The 17,280-nt window shown below is 52.2% G+C and overlaps 2 protein-coding genes across 3 annotated transcripts in view; both read right to left on the reverse strand.

Annotated features, from left to right (window-relative positions):
- Positions 1–766: 766 nt before the first annotated feature.
- SLC27A3 (solute carrier family 27 member 3) lies at positions 767–6,085 on the reverse strand. The gene is made up of 10 exons (XM_044004952.1): positions 5,256–6,085; positions 4,609–4,818; positions 3,943–4,101; positions 3,100–3,224; positions 2,619–2,813; positions 2,395–2,485; positions 2,090–2,288; positions 1,768–1,865; positions 1,479–1,609; positions 767–1,022 (listed from the first exon to the last, which is right to left on the reverse strand). The coding sequence occupies exons 1-10, from the start codon at positions 5,923–5,925 to the stop codon at positions 846–848; spliced, it is 2,055 nt and encodes a 684-aa protein (XP_043860887.1). The 5' UTR covers positions 5,926–6,085; the 3' UTR covers positions 767–845.
- A 754-nt stretch (positions 6,086–6,839) lies between these two features.
- INTS3 (integrator complex subunit 3) overlaps positions 6,840–17,280 on the reverse strand; it is a 38,720-nt gene continuing 28,279 nt past the window's right edge. The window contains exons 16-30 of one of the 2 annotated variants that reach the window (XM_043962494.1): positions 17,144–17,273; positions 16,736–16,790; positions 16,411–16,514; positions 15,844–15,888; positions 15,487–15,606; positions 14,801–14,954; positions 13,658–13,726; positions 12,581–12,656; positions 12,069–12,182; positions 11,642–11,690; positions 9,984–10,151; positions 9,367–9,467; positions 8,998–9,070; positions 8,601–8,754; positions 6,840–8,466 (exon numbers count right to left, since the gene is read on the reverse strand). In XM_043962494.1, the coding sequence (XP_043818429.1) occupies positions 8,389–8,466; positions 8,601–8,754; positions 8,998–9,070; positions 9,367–9,467; positions 9,984–10,151; positions 11,642–11,690; positions 12,069–12,182; positions 12,581–12,656; positions 13,658–13,726; positions 14,801–14,954; positions 15,487–15,606; positions 15,844–15,888; positions 16,411–16,514; positions 16,736–16,790; positions 17,144–17,273 (1,490 nt within the window). In that variant the 3' untranslated portion in view covers positions 6,840–8,388. The remainder of the gene's footprint in view (positions 8,467–8,600; positions 8,755–8,997; positions 9,071–9,366; positions 9,468–9,983; positions 10,152–11,641; positions 11,691–12,068; positions 12,183–12,580; positions 12,657–13,657; positions 13,727–14,800; positions 14,955–15,486; positions 15,607–15,843; positions 15,889–16,410; positions 16,515–16,735; positions 16,791–17,143; positions 17,274–17,280) is intronic. The other variant, XM_043962495.1, reaches the window with a different exon arrangement.

Consider the following 17,280-nt stretch of genomic DNA (forward strand, 5'->3'; position numbering starts at 1 on the left):
CTGGAGTGAGAAGACCTGAGTTCACAAGTCTGGATTGTAACCCTAGGCAAGTCACTTAACTTCTGTTTGCCTTAATCCACTGGAGAAGGGAATGCCAAATCATTCCAGTATCTTTGCCAAGAAAACCTCATGGACAGTATGGGGCACAGGGTCATGAAGTTAATAGGATTAAAAAATGAGGAGAATCAGAAAAGATCACTAAAAAGAAAGTCAAACTGAATAATTATAAAATAATTGTAAAAACCAACATTAATTCTAGAGAATGGAGATAACTGAAACAAATCTGATCAGTAGAGAGGTTGGGGTGGCTGATGTAAAATCAAAAAGCATCAATAAAACATTAAAATTTTTTAAAAGCCCTGGATGAGGGACCAGAATACCTAAATTTGAATCTTGGTTCTGTTTTTGCTAGCTGTGTGACCTCAAGTAAATTATTTACTCTCATTGGGTTTAAGTTTCTTTTTTTGTTTTTAGGGCAATGGGGGTTAAGTGACTTGTCCAGGGTCACACGGCTACTAAGTGTCAGGTATTTGAGGCTGGATTTGAACTCAGGTACTCCTGAATCCAGGGCCAGCACTTTAACCACTGTGCCATCTAGCTGCCCCCTTTAAGTTTCATTTTTAACATGATGGGGTTGAATTGGGTAATCTAGAAATCCAGTCTACCTTTCATTTCTATAACACTATTATGTATGGAGACACAAAGACAGTAGATCAATTTTCAACTCCATTTATTACAAAATACTGATTAAAAACCCAATGTAAAAAACCACACCCCCAAGGCCCTGTCCCCCTTCCCATTCCCTCCTCTGCCCCCTCTTCACATCTGCCTGTGTAGCAGGGCATTCAGATACGGACTTGTCCAGCCAAGAGGGCATCATACCGGGCAGGTGTGAGGGGTACATAGGCACCTGCTGTCTGGTCCAGTACATGAAGTGGCATTTGCACTGTGCTTGGGTTGAAGCCCTCCCTTGCCAGTCGAACCTTCTGCTGTTTGAAGGTCTCTGTGGTGTCCAAAGACTCCTGGAAGAGAAATAGCTATCTATAAACAAGCTATCTATGAGTTGATAATTCCCCAGACTAAGCGCCATGAGGCTGGGCACCCTGTGCTAGCTAATTCTGCATGTTTGTCGATCAGCGCTTGTACACAGCAGAAACTTAATAAATATTTGTAGAATTATGACAACTCAGCCAGGAGCTGGATTCTGTATACCCAGATTTGGGGTTCAGGAAGAACGGTTTAGGTATGGGGAGAGGCGCGAACGAGGGAAGGTCATACAGTGCTACGTACAAAGAGACAGGAAGATGTAGGAACCAGCATCTGTCTGTTGATTTGGGGGTAACAAGAGAAGGCTGAGAGAAGAAAGGTGAGAGGAGTGGCAGAACATTCTTCTCAGTTCTGTGAGATGAGATAGAATCCTTTCATGGGAACTAGGACCTTTGAGGGGAGTGCTGGAAGAGCAGAGGGAGAACTAGTACCTGGACCCGAAGAAATCGAGGCTGAGCATAGGGCGGCAGAAACTCAGCTATGTGGGCATAGAGTCTGCTGAGGTCCAAGGTGTGGTGTGGGCGTAGAACCAAGGCAGCCATGCCTGCTCTTCCTTCATGCCCTGCGTGGATGGGAGAGGCAGTAGGGTGAGCCACATCATTTAGTAGGAACTACTTATGTCCTACTCTAAATACATGGCCTTTCTTTAACTCTCACAATACTTGGAATTCATAATTTGGGGTTCCAGATATACTCTGCCCTCCATTCCCCGCCGCACACCTGGGACAGTGACTCCATAGACATTCACGTCCTGCAGAAAATCTAGTGCTCCTAGAACCTTAGCCACTTCAGTTGTGGCCACATTTTCCCCTTTCCACCTATCAAAGAACAGAGAAACAGACATTCAAGGTCTGAAGGAAGCTTATCAGAGAATAAGAAGGTAGATTAAACAACCAGGGGTCAAAGGTTAAGGCACTAGAATATTACAGGAATTCATAGGTCAAGAGGCCCAGGGATTAGGGGATTTTCAGGTTATGGTTTAAGGATTTGAGGTTTAAGAGTAGGGTTGGACTAGAGGTCAGGGGCTGTACAAGTCAGATACCTGAAAGTGTCCCCAGTGCGGTCATGGAAGTGTAGGAAGCCATGGGCATCACAGACCAGCAAATCCCCAGTGTTAAAAAACACATCTCCAGGACAGAAGACATTCTGCAACAGCTTCCCCTGTGCCAGCTCAGGGCTCCCTGCGTATCCTAGAAATGGGGCTCCCTGGTTCACTGGAGCCACCATCAGCCCTGCCTCACCTGGGGAGGTCACGGGGGTCAGGCATGGTGGTTACCCAACAGACCCCAAGGTTCCTCATCCTGCTTCCAACCCCACTACTTCCTTCCCCAGCTCCCTAGGGCTCACCAGTAGGCACAGGGACACAGAGCCCCTGGTCATCCCGTACTGGTTCCCCTGAAGCCACATCATAGCGAATCAAGGAGAAGGGTGAAAATCGCTAGGGGGAAGGGATGACAGACAAGTTGGAATAGAAGCCCTCCAGAAGACATTCTCCCGCTTCTTCCTACATCCTCCCCACAGTATTTCCCCTTCTCCCCAACCAAGAGGCCTGTATAGCGCCCCCTCCTCACCTTGTAGAGCCAGGATGACCTCCCCACAGCCCCTGGGTATCCAATGTAGTTGAACGTGGCTACATTGCCCTCCGTTAGACCATATGTCTCCAGGACCCGTAGGGGCCCAAATCGCTTCACAAAACGGTCCCAGATATCTGGTCGCAGCCCACTGCCCACTGCCAGGCGTACCCCATGGTTACGTTCCCCTTCACTCTGCAACAGGCAAAGGAAAGAGAGTAAATACCATTGGCCTTTATCCTGACTATGTACCCCCAACACAATACTATTAAGTACCCCAAATCCAGAGCCTTCCTACTCTTACCCTTCCATCTAGGACTTCTGATACCTCTTCTCCCCACCACCAGACCTCCTTTTTCTACCCAATCTCTATTCATATTCCAGACCTGTGGTGTCTCTATACCCTTATTCTCTATAACCAGAAAGATGCCCCCACCCCCACCCTGGCCAGGTCTCAAGGGTCTGCAATGCCCCTCAGTACCGGTGGCTGGTTGACAAGGTATCGACACAATTCTCCAATGTACTGGAACACTGTCACTCCATGCTCCCGACAGTCTTCCCAGAACTGGCTAGCAGAGAACTTGGTCTTCAGTACCACAGTGGCCCCTAGTCCAGGGAGAAAGTTGCACTAAGAAATTGGGATTCTTGTTTCCTTCTGTCACCCATACCCACCCTGAAAGCCGAACTTATTCCAAAAGGACCCCACTTCCAATATCCCAGTTCACTCCTTTCCTCCCTGGACACTACTGTCCAGGTGCTCCCAGTGCCCAGCGGGCAGTGGGATTCCTGGAAAAAGAACACTGTGGAAGACATCAATGAAGCCTGTTCTTCACTAAATCTTTTTTATTTTTTTCATGTTTTTTCACCTTCACTTAATCTTATCAGTCAAGGGCAGTCTTCTACCTCAGTCACAACTCCAGCCAACAATCTTTCCTCCTTCCCACCCTGCATCTGAACTTTCCTACAAGCTTTCCCCCTCCTCTCCTCCCACAAAGCCCATCCCTTCTCAATTCTGCCCAAGCTTCTCTCCTCTGGAAAATGTTTCCAGACTCTCCTCTCCTCTCTGGTCCATGGCTCCTCATTCCTCCCTACTTCCTTAGCTGGGAGCTCTAAAAGAGCTGTCTAGCTGGTAAGCCTTTGGCTCTCAGCCTGTGTCCTAGGGGTATGGTTCTGCCTTCCCTATCAGTGTTTCCTAAGGTCACAGACTCTATGGCCGCCGCCCCCCTAGGTTCTTCCTCACCTCCCCTGACCAGCACCCAGGTTGGCGGTGTACTGAATGGTGGGGTATCAGTAAGGGAGGAAGGGGAAAAACTGAGTAACAGACCAATGCCCAGGCAGCCAACGATGCTCAGCAGAGAGCCTGACATATGATAGAGTGGGAGGGTGAGGTAGATCACATCGTTTTGGTGGACATCACACAGCTGGTAGAACCCCTGGCACTGCAGCACCTTCAAATGACTGATTCGAGCAGCCTTGGGGAGCCCTGAAGGGGAGAAATCACAAGGAGAGTCTGAGTGCTTGACCTTTCTGGCATAAAGAGCAAGGCCTAGGAACATCAACAGCAAGGAGGGTGAGGGAAAGCCCATGAGAATACTAGATCTAAGAGCCCCAGGACTGACTAGTTCAACTAGTTCTTTTGTAGATGAGGTAACTGAAGCCAAATTTAAGTGACTTGCCAATGTCACATGGTTACTAAGCAGGGACTGACCCCAGGTCTTCTGTCACCAGGGCCACTGTTTATCCTGAAGTACAAGTACTTTTGGGAAGGCACAAAGAAACAAAAGGAAAAACCCACTTTGGGGGGTGGGTGTGGGGAGGGAAAAGACTCAGCCAGGACAAAGACGGGGAAAGACAAGCTGTTCTCAGGAAGGTTGCTTTGGAGAGTTAGGGAAGGTGAGATCTTGCAGCAACTTTTCTCCTTCCCCAGCTCTCAGCATCCCGCCCCTGCAAGTCAGGATGCAGCAGTGAGGAATGGGACTGGGGGCCTCACCAGTCGTTCCAGAGGTGAAGATGTACAGACAAGTGTCCAGAATATTTCTGGGAGCTGACAAGTACCCAGGCAGCGGCCCGTCCCCTTCCGTAGCGGCCTCAGCCAGAAGATCGCTGAAGCCCTCAGGGTGGGGTCCAGGGCCTGCAACCCATAATTTTAGCTGCAAGTCTTTCAGATCTGACAGGTCAGGCTCCAGGGATTCCAGGAACTCTGTTTGGGGAGATTGAAGGGAACAATAACGGACTCTACAGGTCATCCGGCCCAGCCTCTTATTTTTTCCAGGTGAGGAAATCGAGGCCGAGAGGGATGAAGTGATTTGTTTAGTCTCACCGCCAATCAAAGGCAGAGCTTTAGCCTACAGCTCAAGCCTCCTGATTCTCACTCTTTTCAAACTGTTCCGTACTAGGTCCTCTTGTACTGTCCCAGGTGTAGGTGGAAAGAGGCAATAAGTTAGGACAGATCCCGGTTCTAGCTCCTTTTTAGGAAGCCGTGGGACAGCCCCGCCCCTTCCGAATTCCAGAGACACGCAGCCCCGCCCCCTCCGAATGCGGTGGGTACCGCTGCTTCTCTTTCCGAACCATAAAGTCTACTCCCAGTCCAGCTCGGAACCCCCAGGTAGTGCCACGCCCACTTACAACCGCGCTCACCTGGCGCCACAACTAGGGCGCGAGCGCCACAACTCCGGAGACAGTGCAGTAGGGGGCCCCGACGCAGGGCGGTGGGCACAAAGGCGGCCTGCAGCCCCGCTTTAGCGAGTCCGAACCAGAGCCACAAGAACTCAGGGGTGGCAGGGAGCAGCAATGCCACCACCGACCCAGACTCCAGTGGGGCCCAATCCCCTCCTTCGGAGACAGCTTCGTCGCCTTTGCTCGGTGCATGCTCAGCTTCGCTTCTTACCGCGTCCCCTGCGCCACTTGCGTACCTTGCACCTTTCTCAGTAGCCCCCATCCCGTCCCCTCCGTCCAGGTTAGGGTCCTCTTTCCAGCCCCTCACTCGCAAAAAGGCACGCGCAACTCGGTTACTCTCGCGCTCCGCCTGCGCGTAACTGTAGTGCCTGCCTTGGTGAATGAGGAAGGTGCGCCCAGGACACTCCCGGAACAGCTGCGAGAGGCGCCAGGCCAGGCTGCAGCCGCCCTCGGGCCCCCTCGGGTCCGCTGCAGCGGCGGCGGCCGCTCTGGCTTGCAGGGCCCGCTTGCATCGCAGGGCGCGCACAGTAAAGGCCAAATCCGCTATGAGCCAGCGGAGCCAGGGCCACCGGAGCAGCTTCAGCAGAAATAGCGGCAGCAGCAGCAGGGGTAGCAGCAGGAGCGCAGCCATGGTGTTCCTCCTCAGTCCGCTCCTTTATAGCTCGCCCTGCCCCAACCCCTCACCGAAAAGTTGGGAATGCGCGAGAGCTATACCACTCCTGCCCCTGCCCGAAAGCGCGCCAGGACTGGCACACGCCCCTTTCCTCCCACCTCCCTACCCTACCCTGTACCAGTTCCTCAACACTGCCGAGTGACAAGGAGCTAGACCAGGGAAGGAGAGGATGGGGGATGGTGAAGCACTCCCCGCCCACCTCCCCTTTCTACGCTCCGCCCAGGGCGTGCCTCCTTCTCGGGGTCTGGGCAATCCTGTCCCCTTCCCCAACCTAAATTCTAAATAGTCAGCAACCCTATTCCAGGTGACGCCCCGGCTTTGGGGAATTTCCCTTCTCAGAAGGGACTGGGCATCTGAGGTTTGGAGTTAAGGTATCTTCTTAGGGTCCCCCCACCACTCCCTTGAGGATTATGCTAGCCACACACAAATTTTGATCCATTTCGGACCCTTCCCCCAGCGCGGGGGATCCCCCTCCTTTCCGACGCTGACTCCTACAAATCCCAGCTTTGTAGCCAGGCTCCTCCCAGCTGCCAACATCTGCAGCCCCTAGGCCGGGTGGAGCCTCAGATCAGTAAGTAGGGGAAAGGTGGTGGTGAGCTGGGAGCTAAAAGGAGGGATTACTGTTCAGGCTAGTCTGGTGCCCCTCCCTCCCAGCAGCGAGAATAAAATCCTAACTGGGGCAAAGCAGTGGGTGGTTTCCATCACTGTTCTAATTGGGGCAGAGGAAACTGGGGAAGGAGAAGAGGCCTGAGGCGAGGTAGCTTTTCAAGGAAAAGAACAGTCTTTGGAAGGGGTTTCAAAGTCAGCCCACATTTTCATAGGTTTCCAGGACATAGCTGTTGGTCAATGTAGAATGACTTAAAAGTGGCCCAAAGGCATTTTATTTCTGTGCTTGGTGATGCCCAAAGGCATCATCACCCATGGTTAGTGTAAGGAAACGGAGTTGTTTCTGTAGATTTAGAAAAGGGAGTAGAGGCATGGCACATCTCCAGATGCGCCAAGCAGGTCACTGTTCCAATCTCTGAAATAGGAGAAATGACCCAGAGCTGGAGAATTTACCCCATTAGTTCAGGAAAAGGGAATCCCAGGTGGAAGAGACCTGAAATCTAAGGATAGGGTCGACAGCATATTAGGAAGGCCCAAAAGTCAACACCCCAACAGCATGTTTAGAACACGAGACTTCTGAGTATACATGTCACAGGCCTAGCATCAATAGCACCCCGTGGTGCGTACACTTGGCTACCCTTGGGATGAGTGTGTAACAAAAGCCCTGAGGAAGTGGGGAGAAGAGGAAAGAGATGGGACAGAAAAGGGAGTGGAAAGAATGAAGCTGACAGGAAGAAATAAGAGCATGGACTAGAACCACCTAGTAGCACATCAGCTCAGGTCACTGAGCCAGAGCATCCCAGATAACTTAGGGCAAGAGTGGACAAGAAAGCAGGCCTCTGGCAGGGGCCAAGGGCAGGTGGGGTCATCGGCTTTTGTACAAAACAGGTTCCCATTGGTTTTATTGTCATTTAAAAACACCTTTAAAAACACTAATGTCTCTGGCCGAGGGAGAGGGAGGAGGGACAGAGAGGACCCAGTGAGGAAAGGGGACCATTTCCCCCCAGTCCTTCCAGAGGCTCCTTAGTTAGGCCCCGGGTAGGGCAACACACACACAGAAGCCTCTACATTCTTCAGGCCTTTCCCCTTGTGGCAGCCTGCCTCACACTAGCTGGCTGAGGGACTGCTAGCTCAGCCAAGCCCTGAAGCCTCTCCCTCAGGCCCCTTCCTCCAGGCTCCCAGGGACCTCCGGGAGAGCTGAGAGTGTGGCACCCCCAGGGTTCTCCCCAAAGCTGACAAAGCCTGGGAGTCTTTAGGGGCCAGGACACAGCGTTTGGTGCTCCAGGGCGGCCACATTCACAGAGGAAATACTCATTTCATTCAGACACAAGAGTAGGAAGATCTGCCTGCCTCTAGCACAACATGCTTGAAAAGGGGAACACTCAAAACTCTCCATTTTGGTCTTCTGTCTTTAGGCAGTCACTTTTTCTCTGCTAAAACAGCCTTGCAGGAAGCTGGGGACTCTCACAACATATCATTGATTTGAGTGGATTATGGCCTCAGCAGGGACCCAGGTGTCCATGTAGGAGGGCCGGATGCCCATTCTGGAGGCCCTGGGGGGAGGTGGGATAGAAGGGGTTGCTACTGCCCTGAGGGGAGGGCAGGCTCTGCAGGGAAGCAAGGGGCAGCAGCTGTTTGGGCTGAACTAGATCAAAAAGCTCTCCCTCCCCTTCCCCCCAATGTGAAAACTGGGGAGAGGGCAGCTAAGAACTGACTCCCTCACGCTCCTATTAACCTTTGACTCTCCAGCAGGGAAAAGGGGGAGGGCAGCCCTAGTGAGTCCTGGGGGATGGGGGACGGAAGGGCAGGCAGGCCTCAGTCGCTGTCTGAGCCCACTGCAGATGATCCCTTCCTTTTCCTCTTGGTAGGCTTGGGTTTCGTGTCCTCTTCCTCCTAGAAAACAATGCAAAGGGCCAGGGGGAGGAGGGACGTTTCGTGAGGCTGGACACCACCAGCACCTGGCTGTACCCATTGTGTGCTCACCCCCTTTGCCCTGGTCAGAGGCCACTGACCCCGCTGCATCTCACCGAGGCACTGCTGGAGCCCGACTCCTCCTCTGCGTTGGGGGGCTGGGTAGCGTTTTTCCGGCTTCGGGGGCTGGCCAGGGCGGCCTTTCGACGGCTCTTGGGAGGCTTGGTGGAGTCCTCGTATTCCTCAGCCAAAGAGAAGAGGTCACTGAACCTGGCAGGGGGATGAAGGACTCAACTCCAAGGCTGGGGTGGGGGGAGTCTGGGAGGTTCCAGTCTCGAGGGCCTACCTACACTGCTCTCAGTATTGCCTCTGTATCCCTCCCCAGCCCCTTGCTGATTCTTTCCTCCCTCATCTCCCTCCCAGCTGTCTTGATCCCTGGCTCATTGACATATTCTCCTGCCCAGCACTCCTCGCACCCACACCTCTTCCCCACCAAAGAGTAAGGAGCCTTACTTCATCTTGTGGGCCTCGTCACAGCTCGCCTGAACATGCTGGAGAGCCTGCAGGATTGGGGTCTGGCTGAAAACTGCAAGGGGTAGACAATGAGAGATATAAGAAAAGAGGAACAATCCGTCAGAGGCAAACCTGCAGACATAGTCCAAAAGACATTATGTTCTTCCCAACCCGGACCAAATGCCTGACTTCTGAGGAGGAACACCCCTTTCTCCCTGCCTGAGATCCAGCCTAGAGGTGAGGGGCCAGGAAGGGTGACATGGGGGTGTGCTACACAAGGCAGCCCTGTGGATTCTAGGGTCTCCAAGGTGAAGCTTGGGAGGAATCCAAGAGCCCAGGGGTGAGTAAAGGTCAAGATGATCAGCGTACAGTTCTGTTTGGTGTTGGTCAGATTGAGACGTAGGTTATCCAAATGCTCCAGGATCTGCTCCAGGGTCAGCTGGGCCAGCTTGCTGCTAGAGCTTCTCAAGCTAGGAGGTGGAGCAGCAATGAGACAGAAAGTCAGTCCATCATAGGAAGAGACTAGGAGCTGGGTAACTGCTTCTGGGAGAATCTCTGCCTTAAAAGCTGTAAACAGGCTTGTAATGCCCTGTGCAGCTGAAGCCCAGGTCTACCAGGGTATCAGGCTCCTTTGGGGAAGGGAACTGGGATCTGTATGCCATGTGACTTCAGACCACTAGAGGTCACCCACAAACCAGGATGGGGTGGTGGGAAAGAAGGGAATTCTCTATAGGTTTCATAGCTGAATTTACAGCTGGAAAAACCCTTGAAAGTCATGCTATAGATGTGTTCAGGGTGGTACCGTGCTGGGCACTGAGGCAGGGCATGGTTCCATGACCGAGTCTGGAGGGAGTGAGATAAGGCCAGCGTGCTGGCCTGGGAAAGTCGGGGTTAACAGTCTGGGCTGGACATTTCTGGGACCCTCTCAGTGAGCAGGGGACTGGTCCTCCAAGCCTTTGCCTCCACCTGCCTTTGCCTCTACCTACCTCTGCCTCTTTCGGGGAAGGCTGTTGTTCTTGATAAGCAGGGACTTGATGTGTTCTGCGAGCAGCTCGTCATGCTTGATGCACCAGTGTCTGAGGATGCTGGTGGTGAACTGGTCATCTGGGTGGCAAGGCCGACTCAGGACCATCTTCACCATCTCCTCACTGGGCCTGAGGGAGGCCGGCAGGGCCGGGGAGAGGCGGGGGTGTCAAAAGACAATCGTAGGAAGCCCTGGCTCATTCCTACACCTCTGCTGGATGTGGGAGTCAGAAGCCATGGCCTTAGATTGGCCAGCTGTGTGACCCTGAACAGGCCATGCTGGGACTTTCTCATTGGTAAAACAATAATTATGGCTTCCAAGGATCTGCGTGTTGGAAGGGACCTTTGAGACCATCTAATCCAACCCTTTATTCTACAGTTCAGAAAGGTGGAGGGCAGCTAGGTGGCACAGTAGATAAAGTACCAGCCCTGGATTCAGAAGGACCTGAGTTCAAATCCAGCCTCAGACACTTGATACTTACTAGCTGTATGACCCTGGGCAAGTCACTTAACCCTCATTGCCCCACGAAAAAACAAGACAAAACAACCCCAGAAAGGTGAAGAACCTTGCCCCCAAGGCACAGGGCAGTGGGAAGCACACTTTCTCATTCCTATGCTCTGCTCTGCTGTGGGAGCAGCCCTGTGTAGCACTCAGATTCCTAGTCACCACAGCGGGAGGTAGAGGAGACTCAGCACAGGGCACAAGACAGCCTTTCCTAAATGAACGACTGACTGTGGCAGGAAGGTCAAGGCTAGGATAACACGTGGACAGACAGGAACCCCCAGTGCCTTCTCTGGAGTCTGACTGCCTGCTACATTAAGGAAGTAGGCTGGGGGAAGGGTGCAGAATAACCCCCCAATTCTCCACCTGAAGCCATTTCCTTCAGAACTCTGTACCATCTCTTCACTCTGTGTAGAGGAAAGAGAAGGTGGAAGGAAGGAAATGCCGATTATAGACACTGCCCCCTTTATCTGGCTCCTGAGGTGGTGGTCTGAGGCTCGTTAGGAGGCCTCCATGACCTGAGGTGAGCATCGTGAGCAGACCCCTTCCCTCCTGCTGGGTGTGGGTAGTTGTACAGGTATTTGGGAGGGAGGGAGAGAGGGAAAGAGAAGGGGGGGGGGGGAGAGAGAGCTAGAGCTTGAGAGAGCAAGAGCATGCGCAAGAGCACATGTGCGCGCACAGGAGGCAATGATGTAGAATGACACTTCATTCTGACCCTTCTTCCCCTTGGAATAGGCATATGGCAGGGAGACAGAGAGAGGGGAAGCCACCAATGATTAGAACTGCTGTGGTAGCAGGAAACAGGGATGTCCGGTCTCCACCTCCCAGGGCAGCCTCTGGTAGGCAGGGGACTAGAGAAGAGAGGAAACCAGAGTCCCAGGGGAATGTGCCTGTTTATAAGCCATTTTGGGGGAGGGGGAGAAAAAAAACAGTCACCCCTAACAAATGAAGTAAACATGGCAAAAGAACTGAATAGGAACCCCGCCCCCCACATTTTTAACTACTGTTCCCCATATTATTCCCAACATATGGATGAAAAAAATTCTCAATCCCTTTTTCCTTGGATAGGTATCTTAGAGATCTAGATAGAGAATGAAGTTTGGGGAGCAGGAAACTCACTTCTCTCTCCTGAGCTGAAGCAGCAGGCAGGATAGCGCCTCAGGGTGTTCTGTGGAAGAAAAGTTAGATATTGATAAAAGAACTGGAGACAGGCTGGAAAGGGTGGGTAACAGGGAGGAATCCATCCATCGCAAACTGAGTGAGTCCAACAGTAGTAACCAGGAAAAAGTAGGGGAGTTCTTAGAATGGAAAAACCCCAAACTTCCTCTATTTGACCACATTCCCTTTTCAAATATGTCCCCTTGGGCTCTTGGCCTCTATTGACAACCACTGAGTCACCTGAAAAGTCATGGGGGATTTGGAACTGACTGTAGGGGGCAGGAGGGAGCCCCATCCCCAGCCCTGGTAAGTGGCCCCAAGGACAAGTCTGTACTGTTCGGCTCCCACTTTCTTCTCCTCAGGCTCTAGTCTATCCCCCTGGACTCACCCTTATATTTGAGATGCTGCAGAATGGGGATGATGGTCTCCAAGGGGATGTTGTGAGCCAAGAAGAGCTGCCAGGCACAGTACTGCTCAAAGGTTTCCCAGTCTAGGCTCTGGACTGGAGAGAGGTAGAAGAGTGTGTGTGTGTGTGTGTGTGTGTGTGTGTGTGTGTGTGTGTGAGAGAGAGAGAGAGAGAGAGAGAGAGAGAGAGAGAGAGACAGACAGACAGACAGACAGACAGAGAGACTGATTGGTTTCCACCCCTTTGGTTATAAGGTTACGATCCACTAACTGGAGAGACTAAGCTCACGGTCATGTTAAACTGCTTGCACTCCCTCAAACTTTGACTTCCCCAGCTCTTCCCAAGCAGACCCAATGGCAAGGCTAGGCATGAGTAGGTGCCCCATCCCACTTCTCTCCACTCCCTTCCCAAGATCTGAGTATGAGCAGGAGCCGCCATCTCGCCCCAGCCTCGATTCTTGCCCCCACAGACCCTCGGCAGGTGTGGGCACTTACTGAGAATATTGAGGACAGAGTCCTTTCGAAACATGACCAGGTTTCCCATCATCACATGGCAGACCAATTCCTGCAGCTGGGTAGGGAGGGGTTGGCGGGAGAGATAAAGGGCATCGTTAACATCAGGCTTGCTGGGGAGGGGAGGGGAGGGGAGGCTAGGAGCCCAGAGCAAAGGAAGTATGAATAAGTGGTATACGAAAAGGTGACCTGAAATGTGGTAGAGCAATGTATTTATTAGAAAGCCCATTTGGGGAAAGGTGGGGGACTGGGGAGAAAGGGATTGTTTCTGGGAGCCCCTCTTGCTATCTCTGTCTTCCTTCCAACAATCACCCTCTTAGAACAGCAGAATTGGGTGGGTGACATCATTATACCACCAAGTATGTGGCCGAGAGAAGGAAGAAGTCTTCTTTTATAGTAATGTCCCCTTGTTTTGACCAAGTGTGGCCACCCATTGAGGGTGTGGAAAACATATTGCTTGTGAAACATGACCCATAAACAGCCCCATTAATGGTAATGGGGAGCTCACCCTTGGGGAACCCAACTCTTGGAACTATCTATGGCTCATCTTGGTTCATTTCTGGGCCAGTGTAGAAGAGTAGGATGATACAGTGTTGGGTGGACAGAATGGTCAGTGGGTGTCAGGGACAAAGGGAAGAATGCCCCAGGAGGGGCTAGCTAAAAGTATCAGTCCAAATATCCTGGACACCACTGTGCCTCTTTGTGGCCTTGGGCGCAGAGAGTGATAACTTTCTCTAATCTAACCCCAACTGAGAGAGACACAAGCCCCCAAATGGTGCTAACATCCTTCACTAACAGAGATAGGATGGGGATGTCAGATGATGCTCAAAGGGGAGGGTGCTGTTGAGACTCTGTTAGCTCCGTCCTCATCACCTCCTGTGGGCTCTGTTCTTAGAAGCCTCCACGCAGGAGTCCTCCTATTAGCACTCCCATGGGGAGGGGAAAAGCTGGTGTGTGCACACGTGCAGGAGCACACATCTGTCTGAACGTGCCTTGAGAGCTAGAGAGAAGGGGAAGCCTAGCATTTCACTCCAAGAGAGTCAGGAACACCACACTTACTTGGGCCGAGTCAATCACAGCCACAATCATGTTGAGGAGCTCCCCGCTCCTCAAGGTTTCATCTGGAAACTGGGAAAAAGAAAAAAAAAAGAAGAGTCAGTCACGTGCCCAGAAATGTGCCCTCTCCCATTCTTTCTGGTATAAATGTTCCCAATGATGGTGAGCTCATGGCAAGCTAGACCGCTGGAATCACTGTGAGGAAGGAGAGGCCAGGTGAGTGAGCCGTGAAGCCCCTGCTCAGGGGGTGGGAGAAAGACTACCATACCATGACTCGGGCTCTTTCTGTGCCTACCTTGGGGAAAGAGGAACTGCTAGCTTCGGGAGCCAGAGATGGAGGCCAAGGGAATTCAAATTCTGACCCTGTTTTCCCTTCATTTCCAGACCAGGGAAGGAAGTGGGGAGGGAGTCAGAACAGGGTGGGCAAGGACTCTTCTAACAAGTTAGTCTTCTACAGAGAATCTGGAAGAAGGGTGTGATCCATTTGTGTCTCTGGATTCCTCTCCACCCTTCTTCTTGGCTGAGCTTATTATTCCCCTAGTTGTCCCCACACCCTATGCCCTTTTCCCTGTTCCAGGGAACTTTCACCAAGAACCAATCCTTTCTCCCATCTCCTAGTTCCCCAAGACTCTGTATGAGCCCAGAGGCTTTCTAGCCTACTGGGGGCACTCAGCCAATGGAAGTGTGCTGGAAAAATGTAACTCCTACATCGAGGCTCATAACTCATGGATTGGCAGCTCTGTCCACTCCGGGGGCTGGAAGGCGGGTGATGGGATGGGATCCAGGGGTGAGTCGCAGGCAAGGTCAAAGAAAAGCACACAAGCTTATGGGTATAAACTGACTCTAGATCGGCAGATGCGAACCCTGAGTCCAGTATTCTTCTATCACTGGTAACCCATGACACTATTGCTCCTCCTCCTGTGCCTACTGGTAGCGGAGAGAGCTGTACTGATGGAGGATGGCTGAGGATGGGGATACATGTGGCAGCACTCTGAGGAAATGTAGGGGAGAAGAGAGTGGAGCTGTGTGTAGTCCTTTAGGAGAGTAGAGGGATAAGAAATGGGCAGAAAAACTAAAAAGGAGAGCCGAGAGGCCTGAATCCCCCGACTTTGGTGGTTCTGGGCCATGGGGGCTAGTAGCGGGTACCTCTGTGTAGATGGAAGGAGTGAGGTGGCACAGCAGCCTAACATCATCCTCTTGACAGGCCTTCATGTCCATCATCAGGCAGGTATGAAGGTCACCCAACTGTGTGGCCTGGGCAAAGGACTCATAAAGATTCATCTTCCCTGCAGCCGCTTTACTATAAAACCAAAGGGGATTGAGCCACGTGACCCTTGCCAAGACCATACCTCAGAGCCCCAGTCATTCCTGATCCAGCTGGCCAGAAAAATCACCCACCAATGGCCTGGTGCACTCTTCCCTCCCTCAAAGCTTTCCCACCCCTGCTCAGTCCCCTCTGCATTGAAGCCCTTGATAGGCACAATATTAATGTACTTTTATCTGTCTTATGCCTATGCCCGGCCTCCCTTTTCCAGCCTGGAAGCTGCCAAGGGACAGCAAGTGAGTCCCCACCCCTGTATCTTCCCCCGGTTAGTGCCCAGGATGGACCTTGGAAGACAATCATAAGACTGATTGACCAGGGTCAAGGAGAGGGGAAACAGGGCTCAAGTCAGAGTTCTCTAGTCTCCTACCCTCCTCCCACGCACCACTGTTCCCTTCTAGGTTATGAGACGCTAGTGCAAGACACAGGAGAAAGACAAACAACAGGGATCTGGACCATGAAGGTGTTGGGGGGGCAGTGAAGCTCCTCCAGGTGGTTTCTTCCCACACACCTGGCCCTCAGGTAGTAGAGCAGGTGGTAGCCAATCTTGGGCTGTTTCTGGTAGAGCTCAGACAGGAGATCCAGGAGCAGAGAGAAGCTGCTGTTATCCTCCTGCATCTGGCACAAGTTCCTGTGGGAGGGGGTAGCAGGTATGTGGTGAAGAACCCTTAGCCAAGGGTCTCCTGGGAGGTCTTCTTCTTCAGGGGGAACATGGGAATTCCCTTCTGTCCCATTCCTCACTCCCTCCCCACAAGGATCTCATCACTTCAGTGCTGAGGCAAGAGCCCATCTGGCCAAGAAGTGCTATGGTGGGGTGAGGAAATGGGAGATAGACAGGGGGAGGGTCCCCCAAGAACTAGAAACTTACCTAAATATTAGGTAAAGGGGCTTCCCCACTGATTCTTCCAGAGACCTACAGTGGTGGGATTAGGGGTCAGAGAATGTGTGGGGAGTCAAGGAGGATTAGAACGTCCCACTTGCCCCTCCCTCCTCCAAGCCAACAACGGCAGACTGTGAGGGAATTTCTTCTCTTTCCTCCTGGAATCTGACTCATCAGGGAGGGGAGAACTCATCAAGGGGCCACTAAGAAAGATACCATTACAGTCCTTCAAAGCAAAGATACTTAAGGGTGGGAGCCAAAGGCAGAACTGCTGATGCTGGGCTCAAATGGCTGTTTTTCTAGGCTGTGCCAGCTTCCCCCACCAAAGATCGGGCTAGGAACACTGGAACTTGCTTTGGTGTTTCCCCCTAAATGCTGTGCTGAGCATAGAGTAGGCACTTAGTATTAACAAATGTTTTCTGATGAAACAGCTCGGCTGCAGACCCAAGACGTTTTCATCTCAATTGCACAGTGAGAATGCTTCTGGTCAGATTCAGATGCCTTCACACACCCAGGGGGAAGGAACACTTCTTGTATATGGATGGACCGACTTACTCTTCAGTGACCTCCTCAGGCAGCACCTCTCCTCGGAAGTGGGCCTTGAACAGCTCTTGGAGGCAGGAGGCCAGCACAGACAGCTGCTCCGAGTCAAAGTCTTCCTGAGGGAGAAACAAGGCAGGAAAGCGTCACAACAGACACAGGGCCCCTCAAACTCACTCCACAGCCCTGGAATGGCACTGGTGGCTATTGACTATAGCCCCTGGCCTCAAAAGGAACAGAACAATATAGTCAGGGGGGACAGGAGTGTGAGGGCTTTGAGAGGTCTGCTAGGCCTAGAAGGAGGGCTGCAGTCCCCTGGGGGATGGTAGTCACTACTCACCTCCAGGACTTGGTCCACGATCTCCTGCATAACTTCACACTGGGCCTCTGTGTCACTATAGTAGAGGAAGCCCCAGGGACAGGAGAGATAGAAGGAAGGAGAACACAGAAAAATACATATACATAGATGCACACAGAAGCCAAAGTAGCTTTCTATACAGAAGCTGGGGAGCAGAGGGCCAGGGGTGAGGGAGAGCTATGACCCACAGCCCCTGTCAGTGCAGTCAGTCATACAGGCTTCCTTCTGTGAAGGAAGGGAAAGCCTAGTGACTGTCACTCCCAAAGACTGAAGATGGTACTGCCAATGGGGTTCGGGCATCCCTCTCACGCTCTCCACCATGACACACACACCCTTGGCTGAAGTCTGCCTCCTGAGTCACCACCTATGGGAGCCCTGAGAGTCACCTACCTCCCCTTCTGCAGGAGGAGCACTTTGTCCTTCAGAGACTCATCCAACTGATCCAGGTAAGGGGTGATGTCAATTGGCTCCTCCACAACTGTCTCCTTGATGGGGTGGAAGCGAAATTCTCTCTTCTTGCCTGGTGG

The sequence above is a fragment of the Dromiciops gliroides genome, chromosome 4 (genome assembly GCF_019393635.1).
Source record: "Dromiciops gliroides isolate mDroGli1 chromosome 4, mDroGli1.pri, whole genome shotgun sequence".
NCBI classification, from domain to species: domain Eukaryota; kingdom Metazoa; phylum Chordata; class Mammalia; order Microbiotheria; family Microbiotheriidae; genus Dromiciops; species Dromiciops gliroides.

Excerpts from the sequence above, each read along its gene's own strand:
- SLC27A3 (XM_044004952.1), bottom strand. The coding sequence starts at position 5,925 with ATGGCTGCGCTCCTGCTGCTACCCCTGCTGCTGCTGCCGCTATTTCTG. Across the intron at positions 3,225-3,942 it reads CGTTGGCTGCCTGGGCATTG|GGGCCACTGTGGTACTGAAG; the intron begins GTCTGTTACTCA and ends TCCCTGGACTAG. Across the intron at positions 1,023-1,478 it reads CTCGATTTCTTCGGGTCCAG|GAGTCTTTGGACACCACAGA; the intron begins GTACTAGTTCTC and ends TTTCTCTTCCAG.